This window comes from Quercus lobata, chromosome 12, assembly GCF_001633185.2.
Source record: "Quercus lobata isolate SW786 chromosome 12, ValleyOak3.0 Primary Assembly, whole genome shotgun sequence".
NCBI classification, from domain to species: domain Eukaryota; kingdom Viridiplantae; phylum Streptophyta; class Magnoliopsida; order Fagales; family Fagaceae; genus Quercus; species Quercus lobata.
In genome coordinates this window covers 6609645-6620635 of record NC_044915.1, presented here as the reverse complement: position 1 = coordinate 6620635, position 10991 = coordinate 6609645, and the positions used below count along the sequence as shown (strand labels likewise).

At 34.2% G+C, this 10991-nt stretch overlaps 1 protein-coding gene across 1 annotated transcript; it reads left to right on the top strand.

The window, feature by feature from the left end:
- Positions 1 to 1002: 1002 nt before the first annotated feature.
- LOC115971961 (serine/threonine-protein kinase BSK2-like) lies at positions 1003 to 9748 on the top strand. The gene is made up of 10 exons (XM_031092088.1): positions 1003 to 1550; positions 1987 to 2210; positions 2620 to 2755; positions 4085 to 4218; positions 5959 to 6064; positions 6555 to 6640; positions 7267 to 7455; positions 7594 to 7752; positions 8863 to 8976; positions 9270 to 9748. Exons 1-10 carry the CDS (start codon positions 1463 to 1465, stop codon positions 9519 to 9521), a joined length of 1488 nt encoding a protein of 495 aa, XP_030947948.1. The 5' UTR covers positions 1003 to 1462; the 3' UTR covers positions 9522 to 9748.
- The last annotated feature ends 1243 nt before the right edge of the window (positions 9749 to 10991 follow it).

Sequence of the window (10991 nt, the reverse complement as noted above, 5' to 3'; positions counted from 1 at the left end):
GTTCATGGATCAATTCAAGAAAGGAAAGACAACAACAATACCATCAATGAACTCTTCATTCTCAATGGTAATTTACCACCAAGTTTCTTGCAAGAGGTAGTGCATGCAATGCAAGTACTGTCTCTAATCTTATTTAATTTTCCATTTTAGTTTAATTCCATAATGTACAACATGATGAAATGGGTTGAACATTTAGCATGCCATTTAAATGGAGTCCTACATCAAAAAAGAAAAAGAAAAAGAAAAAGTCATATGATAAACAATGAATATGAGTACCATGATTAAATTATGATCATGGCATGAGAATATGGAATGATGTAATCTATACTTGGATAATTCCATAATTTACTCCTATTTCTTATGGTCTAATTCATGAAATATTCATTCTCAACCAAAAAAATAAAAATAAAAATGAAATGAAATTCATGAAATATTCACTGCATTTGGTAAACTATTCTCTCTTCTTACATATAAATATAACCCCATATTTAGAGAGTGTGTTTGATAGGGGTATTTAAACAAAAATTTTATTGTTTAAACAATAAAACACGTATTTTTACAACATTTTTTTCACCTAGATATATTTCTAAAAAACTTAAATAACATTATTAAAATAATATTACTCAATGCGCCCTTAAATTCTAAACATAAAATCTATATTTATAAGTGTAATCACAAGACGATTTATCAAGTAATTTCTTGGTCTGATTTCAAAGGTTAATATTTTTCCAATATTACCATAACAGAGAAGTGGCCCTACCAGCCAGCACGTGCCCCATCATATACCTATCATGTGACTATCTCTCTCTCTCTCTCCTCCTTCATGTCACTTTTCACAGATTTACCTCTCCTCTCTCATGCTTTTTTTTTTTTTTTGGTTTAAAAAAATCTATCAGGCTTTTAGGCTTTTGGGCTTTTCCAATTCACTCTTTAATTTAGCTTTTTGAGTACTAATTTGAATTTATTTAATGCTGTCTTAAAAAGAAAGACTTTTTAGTAAAAATCGTCCACTGCTTGCGGTGGTGCAACAAGAAAAGAATAGAAATAGTAGAACAATTTTCAATGTGGAGTGGAATCTGGAGCTACAAAGTCTACAACACTAAGAAAAAGAAAAAGAAAAAAAAGAGATCACTCATTACTCATATAGACCAAGTAGTCTCACAGAGCGACTGAGAGAAACTCCGACAATTCGGGCCAAAATAGAGAAACAAACAAGTACCCGAAATTCAACCTCGTCCAAACTCCAATTCATATGCAAACCGTGTCTTGTCGTTTCGTGTCGTTTATAGACTCCGACTGTGAGCTTTTCTTTCTTTTTAATAATTAATATATAAAAAAGAAAGACTGAGAGAACTTGGAAGTTCCTGTGTTCTGTTCTGTTCTGTACTTGTGTGTATGTAACTGTAAGAAAGAACTAAAGAAGAAGAAGAAGAAGAAGAAGAAGAGTGAACAGTGAATAGTGATGGGTTGCTTACACTCCAAAACCACACACCTTCACTCCCCAGATGACCCTTCTTCCCTACCCGACTCCAATAAACCCGACCCTACAGGTCTCTCTATCTCTCTCTGCTTGGTTTTTTTTTTTTGGACTTTGAAGCTAATGATAGAGATCAAGCTGCCTCTTTTTTTTAATACTACTATTGAAAGAACTTTTTTTGGGGTTTTGAAGCTAATGGGGTTCAAGTCAAGCTGGTCCAGTTTGGAGTTTGGATAGGGGTCTTGTTTGTTTGTAACTATTATTTGGGGTTTTGAAGCTAATGGAAATCAACGTGCTCATGTTTTTAGTCATATATATAGACATTGCTTTATTTTTTTTTTTTTGGGGGGTTTTGAAGATTCTGGAGATCAATTTTGATGGGTTTTGTTTATTTATTTATTTATTGGTTTTTGAAGCTAAAAGCTTCTTTTGCTTTCTCACTTTTTTTTCTTTTGGGGGGTTGTAATGAGTGACATTGAAATATTGATGGGTTTTGTTGGGTTTTGAAGGTAATGGGGATGAAGTTAATGAAGAGCTCCAAGTCCCAGCATTCAAAGAGTACGGACTCAATGAGCTCCGAAAGGCCACCAATGGGTTCAGCACTGATTACATTGTCTCCGAGAGTGGAGAGAAAGCTCCCAATGTGGTTTACAGAGGCAAGCTCGACAGCAACCGCTTAGTCGCTGTCAAACGCTTCTCCAAACAGTCTTGGCCTGATGCTCAACAGTTTGTGGTGAGGAAAAGAAAATGAAATCTCTTTTTTCTTCTTTTTATTTATTTGGTTTTCTTGTTTGGCTGCTGAGGAAAAGAAAGAAACAGGTAAAATATTGTTTGGGAAAAGAGATGGAAAATGTCTTTTTGGTTTATGCTTTTGTTTGCTTTGGTTAATAATGAAGTGAAAAAAAAAAATGGAATTAGAATGTGGACTCTTGGATTATGAACCAACAAGGGTTTTGGGATTCAATTCTGTATTGGCTTTTCATTATTATTTTATGACCACTTAAAAAAGGAAAGTGAAAAATGTTTGGCCTTTAGTTCATCATCATTTAGGACATTCAAGTGAAAATTAATCATTTTATGGCTTTTTGAGCAAATTGGTTTTGAGTATGATGCTGATAAAAATGTTTGGTCATGGTCATCAGGAAGAGGCGGCAGGATTGGGAAAGATGAGGCATAAGAGATTGGTGAATCTGATTGGTTGCTGTGCTGAAGGAGATGAACGACTTTTGGTAGCTGAGTACATGCCCAATGATACTCTGTCCAAGCATCTCTTCCATTGTATTACTCAATATCCTAATTTTCAGCTTCTTTTGAGCTTATAATAGGACTTAAAAAGATAAATAGTTGCAACTGATAATCAGTTCTCTTTTACTAACACTTTCTCTGTACTAAAGATCTGCTTTATTCTCTCTCTTCCCATATAAGTGAACTTTAATGGCCTGAGCTCAACCTGTGAGTATATTATTAGAAGCTGCAATAGTACGTATAATGATTTGTGCTTTTTCCATTATGATATTGTCTCCTAAAAGATTGAATCTTATATCCAATTATTAAGTCTACTGTTTCGTTGCTCATACGGGGTTGATATTTTCCATGCAATCACTTAGGGAGCTCTTGAGCTGTAATTTTAACTTGTTATCGTGTGCACAAGTGTGTAGTAGTTATTACTTTGAGCTGTGCTATACCTCTTGGAAATTTTAGAGAACTAAATTGAATGGTCAGTGGGTTTTCCTTTCCATTTCAAGGGCTAATTGCCAATCATTTGTACATTGATGGAAATGTTTCTGACTAAGGAAGAGGGTTTTTTATTTTATTTTGTGTGTGTGTGTGGGATTTTTGGGGGGTGGGGGGGGGGGGGTGTGAATTAAACCTGTGACAAAGGGGAGGGGGTAGGGTGCCACTGGACTGTAAGTGACAAAGGGGAGGGGGTAGGGTGCCACTGGACTGTAAGCTCATTGGCAATTGGGGAAGGGGTTTTAATGTGTGAATACAATGTTATTTAGTATTTAGGTTTAAATTTAATGGGGACTACGGTTTATATTTCCTCTTCGGCACTATGTTTCCTTAGATAAGGTGTAACTGGTCTTATAACGCTTCAGCATTATAAAAGGATAATTTAGTGACATTTCCAATCACATTTCCTTTTCCGGTTGTCTCTAAAGTCAGGTGTTAATAATGCCATGTGAAGATTGTAAATAACTCTCCTTTCCTATATAGCTGCCAACTTTCCGAATCTGAAAATCAAAACAATATTGTTGTGTTTGAAGCTTTCATATGGTGTCCAATTTGCATTTAGTTTTGTTACTTTCTTTCTGCTAACATTCAACATGGCTGGCCTTCCATTTAGGTTTTGTACTGGTCATTGTCCTGCCAATAGAGGAAAAACCATAAAGAAAAATTACATGTTAATTGTCACTGGTCATTGTTATCGAAATTTTTGGATTGGAAAACTCCTCATATCTCTTTTTGTCTCTCTAAGCAGATTGTATATCTCCCTTTAATTTTACTTTCACTGATCAATACACATAGGAGCAGTTTTCTCAAATGTTATATTTCTGTTCACTGTTCAGGGCTTCTTGTAACAGTTTCTGCGATTATTTCCTACAGGGGATAAGAAGCCACTGCCATGGGAAATGCGTGTTAGAGTTGCATATTTTATTGCACAGGCACTTGATCATTGTAATACTGAAAATCGGAAAATTTATCATGATTTGAATGCATACAGAGTTCTTTTTGATGAGGTATGCTCATGAATTTAATTTTTTATATGCTGTATTAGTTTTCAAATGATTTCACATTCACCTGACTATTATGGGCATTTTGGTTGTTTGGGTATACATTTATGGGAAATTCTAAGGTGACTTAGGTAGTTAAGTTATGGAGCAATATACTGAAAATTTACAGCTTTCAATAACAATTGATACTTACTAATAAATAGGGATGCTCCTTGCATGTTTCTTTACTTTAGTTAGTGATGAATAAGGGAATTTACCAACCAAGTTGTGGTAATCTGGGTCTTACCCAAGTCACCTTCTAAGGACCCTACATTTATTGGTTGTGTATTTGTTGCTTTCATGTTATTCTCGCTCTTTAGGCAAGTGCTAACAATTATGTGAAACTTGTGGGTTTATCATGACATTCAATTCGGAATGTCCTCATTCTGTTTTGATGTTTTGTTCGCATATATCCCCATCTTAGTTTACTTAATTATTTTCTTTGCTGAATCCATTTTTCATCAAGTTTCATTTGATCTGAGAACCGTGTGGATCCCAGATAGGAGACTAGAGTATCTGGTCATTATATTACCTCAAATTTGATAGGGATGTTGGGGTACCATGGAATGTAATACGGTGGTTTTGTAATTTACCATATTTGTCTCATTGAATATCCTATATAAATCCTTAAATGGTTACATTTTATTTGGATTAAAGAATATCCTATATAAATCCTTAAATGGGTACATTTTATTTGCATTAAAGAGAATAAGAAAGATGTAGCAGCTTGGGATTTGTGCATGGTAGAAATTAGGCAGAATCTCTTGTGTTTTCCTTTCTCTCATTTCTTCTTTCTTAAACCATTTCATGTTATCTTACACTTGCTAACTTGATATCTCTCTCTCTATAATGCGCGCATGCGCACACAATTTGTCATTGTCCTTTCAAGGTTTTTCATGCTGGATATCATGGTGCAGAATCATTATGCTGCCTTGCCTAGGGTCACAAGGGCAGTACTTTGTAACCCACAGGCCTGGGGATGTATCCCATTGATTTCTCCATAACAATTGCTGTGACTATATAACCCCCTTTACCGGGATGAATATGGTTTGAGAACTGCCATTAAGTTGGAAAAGATTCCCCAAATTGTTATTCTATCTTTGTAAATTTTTCTTCATAAGGAAATATTATCTATTGTAATCACTCTGTTATTAAATAGCCCTTAATTTCAGAAACTTTCTTATCAATTAAAAATTCCAAAATTTAAATAATTATAGAATGTTTGAAAATCTTTTAGACTAACCGTTCACTGTGGACAACTAACTTAACGTGGAATACAAAAAGGAATTATGGACTAGTGAATTGGGATTGAAGGAGTTTGATTTATGCATCTGCAAGAAAAGCTCTATTATCCTGTTTGTATTTGAAGGAGGCTTCCATGTTTGCTTCACATTGTTTTTATTCCTTGTTCTTTCATTGTGCCTGAGTAGTAATCCTTATAGGACGGTAATATTCTTTTTTACACTACTGAATAATTTCCAGTTTTCATGGAGTTTTTCTGATATTGCTTTTGACTGCTTTTACCTTAAAATTTTCATGCTTGCATTCTTTTCCTAAGGACAAACACTCTTATATGCGTGCGCGTGTGCGCGCACACACAATCATTTTGTAAAAAACATCAATGTTCAATTTCTTTGGCCAAATAGTATGTCATACTGTAAATTCTTTTTGGTTGGTTAGATTATGACTGATTTATTCACTTGTCAGGATGGTGACCCTCATTTGTCTAGTTTTGGTCTTATGAAAAATAGTCGAGATGGAAAAAGCTACAGTACTAATTTAGCTTACACTCCGCCTGAGTTTTTACGGACAGGTAAATATGTTGAACACGTATCCTTCTGAATGACTGAAATTTGATTGTAGAGGCTATTTCCTTCTTCCAATGCATTTTGCAACTTATCATTAACTAAGTTTTATGAAATGGTCAAATTGTCTTTCACCAACACTATGGACATAATTAGAACAGCCTAGGCATTACTTTACTAAAGCAGAATACTACCATAACCCTCTTCTCTGTCACTCATTGACTTGTTATATTAGCATGACAGAGTAATAAATGGCTCGTTTATGGAGTATTGAACTTCAAGTTTGAGTAGGTTATACTCTTGGTAATAATGCATTTAATAAGAAAATATTGTGACCTATATTTCAAGAGCTGTGAGTTGTCAGATACATGCAAATACTGTTTCTTCTGAGCAGTATTGCCCTACACTAGTATTGATCTGATAATTTAGATGTAGTTGATAATTACAGAGATATGAAGACCCACATCCAGTGAATTTGATTAGTGTCGTACTCTGCAGGAAGGGTCATCCCAGAGAGTGTGATCTACAGTTATGGAACAGTTCTGTTGGACCTCTTAAGTGGGAAGCATATTCCTCCAAGTCATGTATGTTGTCTTCATTCCATAAAATCTATGATTGTTCTCCATGTGTTTGAATTCCAAGGTGTCTTCTTCATCTTTTGTGCAATCACCATGGATTATAAAAAGGAGTATGTACAATCATATATCTGTAATTCTTCATCTTAAGGATCTAGAGGATTACAGCCTTGCATGTGAGTCAAATATATCTTGAATGCATTCAATGTTGTATTGGATTCCATTATGTATCTAAGTCATGTAAGTTTTTATTTATTTATTTATATTTTTTTGACGTCATTACTACCTCAAACTATTGTGAACAACTGGGTAATGAGAAAGGCTCCACATGGAGTTGTGTGCTCATCAAGCAACTTGTTTCGCTTTACAATTCTTTATGAGCTTAGTGTGTCATGACTTTCAGAACTTCTGGGACATCCACAAGTTTTAAATTCGTGTTAATTACTGGCATTGAATAACTTGCTAAAAACTCATTGGTACTTGTTTATATCAGTATTTGGGTTATGCTTACAAATACACAGGCACACGCATACACACACACACACACACACACAAGCTGTAAATGGTTGAATCATATGATGGCCAACACTATTTTGACAATTCCATAATTATTCAAGTGATTATTAAAATTCCAGGCGTTGGACCTGATAAGAGGGAAAAATGTGTTACTGTTGATGGATTCATCATTGGAAGGACAGTATGCCAATGATGATGCTACTAAATTGGTTGAACTTGCTTCAAAGTGTCTTCAGTCTGAGCCTAGGGATCGGCCTGATACAAAGTTTCTTCTAGCAGCAGTTACACCACTTCAAAAGCAGAAAGAGGTGAGATATCATCTTATCTTCAAATCTTGAAAAACTCTCCTGGTTGCACATTCCTGCCACCTCTGATTCGCTTTTTGATGTAATCATGCTTTCCTTCCCTTTCTTTTGGTTTTAAATTCGTCCAACTTGTTTTTTTAGGTGGCATCGCATGTTCTAATGGGCCTATCTAAAAATACAGTGGTGATGCCAACTATGCTCTCCCCCCTTGGGAAGGCTTGTACAAGGATGGATCTTACTGCTGTGCATGATATTTTGCTAAAAACAGGGTATAAAGATGAAGAGGGTGCAGAAAATGAGGTATTTGAATGATCTCTTTTATACTTCACACTTTCTGGTTTGACCGTATAAAGTTTTGATACAATTTGATAATGTCGATATTCAAGTCAACAAATCCTTAATCACAATTAGATTGAGTTGGCCAAATTTGGTAAACCCCAACCATTTTAGAAATTTTGGATTAAGGATATGTGATAAGAAAATTATTTAAGATTAGTTAAAGAAAATTTTCTTTCCTGCTTTTTACAAACATTCGGATGTAAGGGAAAATTGTAAAAAAAAGAAAAAAAAAAAAAGAACTATTACCTGATTTGTAATTGCCCCCAAAATTTTGAAGTGACCAATCTGGCCCTCTGCTGCACTCAAAATTGCAAATATTTAACATCGCATTTCCAATTTTGAGTTTTTAGAAAGCTTAAGCGAATTCATTGTGTTTGGATGGGAATTATGGGGGCTATTTGATGAAAACTCTCTTCAATTTGACAGAAAATAATAATGGTAGGACGCTATTTGTAAATTTTGAGTTAAGGTAGGATGTTAGTTACTCAATTTCTAAGTTCAGGGTGTACATTGTAAATTGGGCAATAGTTTAAGGTGGTTTTTGTCATTTAACTCAGATGTGAAGTATGGTTCATTCTCATGTGTAGTTGACACAAAATAGACACTTCAAAGGAGCTTTTCATTGTTGCAGACAATGTGTTGATCATGATGCTCCATCCTTCCTGGGCATATTTGAATCTTTGAATGCCATGGATGCATTTTTTTTTCAATTGTAAAAATAGTTAATGCATGTTGAACGTTCAGTGATCCAATAATTATAATCAGAGAAATATAATGGGAGTAGGATGATAAGTTTTGGCTGCAATAACCTGGAATCTGGAGATGTGTCAACACTCTGTCAATGTTAGTTCTTAAAATTTTCCCTTTTGGCATATCAGTGTTGTGCGTCTCAGCTGTCATTTCAGCACAAGTTGTTTCCATGCAATATAGAAATAGGAATATTTTGAATGACTTGATATTTAATATTAGGTTCGCGATTTTGCTTACTTCTCATGATTGTTCTTATTTTGGGTTCATAGTATCATTAATCTATCTACTCTGTTTGTTTGACAATGTGATCTATATATGTAGCTGTCATTTCAAGAATGGACGCAACAAGTGCAGGAAATGTTGAACACAAAGAAATTTGGGGATATTGCATTTAGGGACAAGGATTTCAAGAGTGCAATCGAGTATTATTCGAAGGTAGATGCACTCTGTTCCTCTGTTTTCTTTATCTATAATAGTGTAATATCTTCTCAAAATCAGATCCTTCCAGAACTAAGTTGATAGTTTTAGTATGCACCGTGCACCATGAACAGGGATCATAAATATATTTAGTATTTTGGAGTGTTAACCGGTAAAAAAACTTTAATTGTATTCTGCTTACATATGTTTCATTAGTCACTATACAAATGTTCAATCACTGGAAATTAAGATTCTTTTTGTTAATGGGTCAGATTATTACTGAAATGCCCCTTTTTCTTTGTGATAAATAGTTAGTAGTAATGATGTCGGTTCCCTCGGCTACTGTCTTTGCAAGGAGAGCCTTCTCGTACTTGATGAATGGCCAAGCAGAACTTGCCTTGAGAGATGCCATGCAGGCTCAAGTGTGCATACCAGAGTGGCCAACTGCATTCTACTTGCAAGCTCTTGCACTCTCAAAGCTGGGAATGGAAACTGATGCACAGGACATGCTCAATGATGGGGCAACCTTTGAAACAAAGAGACAAAATAGCTGGCGCGGCTAAATTCTGAGATTGTTAATATACTTAAATTTCAATCAGTCCTTAGTCATCATAGTGCTGTGAGAAGATTGTCTAGAATAGAAAGATTAATGTGGTAGGGAAAAATGAATAGTGGTAGTAGTAGATGTTTTCAGGAAATTCTAACAGATATTGTGTTGCCAACACAGTTGAAAGTTTGAGCAATGTATGAATGTAATTTCTCAAAAGATAAAAAATAAGTTTTTGATTTATCAGTTACAGATTTACTGCGTGAAATATATTTTTTTTGCGGCATCTTGTTGCCTGGCAGAATGATGCTAGTGACAGAAATACAAATAAAACAGGTTTTTTTTCTTTTCTGTTTCTTTTGAATTGTAATTCTTTTTCTGGTGGGTTTTTGAAGCCGCCTGTTATATTGGATGTTTGGAACAGTTGAGGGAGATTCTTTAAATCAATTCTAAGGCTTAACCTCTCAGGGTCTCATTCACTTCAACATAATATTTTTAAATTACAAAAGAGTTATCAAATTACTTTCAAAAAGCTCATTTTATATTCGAAGAATTTTCCTCTTCTTGTATGGTGGGATTATTGGGCCAAAGTCATTAAATCAATTATGTCTAGTTTTTAGCAAGAATACAATTATATTTGGCAGGGATAGAAGTTTCCATTCTAAGATTAAAAAAAAAAAAAAAGAAATAAAAAGAAAAGAAAGTTTAACTTTTTACTTTTATACCAAGCGAGATTTACTATTTTTCTTTTGCTTTCACCTTGAGAAATTATTCACTAAACATGGAGGACCATCAATGTCTAGTGGTCATCCTCATCCCAATCAATAATATAGTGTGTTAAATTTAATTGAATTAGTTCCCAATCAATGTTATGAATACCGTTTCAGAATCTGTTTCGGTTTGTCTATTGGAATGAAATATTTCGGTATCGATCTATTTTGACGTACCGTTTCGGATTACCACTAATAAATAAATATAAATATATAAAAATATAATATAATGGATTTAATATATTTACTTTTTAAAAAAATTCTCAAATAAAGTTAGCATTTGGTTATTAAAAAATCATTTGTTGCATTTTTGTAAATAAAGTGAACATGTTGACTAATTAATAGCCAAGAACATCCTTGAAATTTAAGGGGCCGTTTGGATTGAGTTTTTTGATAACTCAATTCTCTGTTTCCATAACTCATAACTCAAAAATGGTGGGACCCATAGTAAAAAGGTTGTTTGGCCAAACGATAACTCTGTTTCCATCACTCAATTCTCTGATTTTTGAGTTATGAGTTATGGAAACTGAAAACAGCCTTTTGTTGTTTTCAGTTTCCATAACTCATAACTCAATGGCATTTCCGTAAATAAATACACATGAGGGACCCACAGCCGCAACTTTTGACCACCTTTTGACTTTTTTTTTTTTTTCTTGGGTTGACGTTGCCTGTTTGTTTTTGTTTTTTTTTTTTTTTTGTTTTTTTTTTTTTTCTTT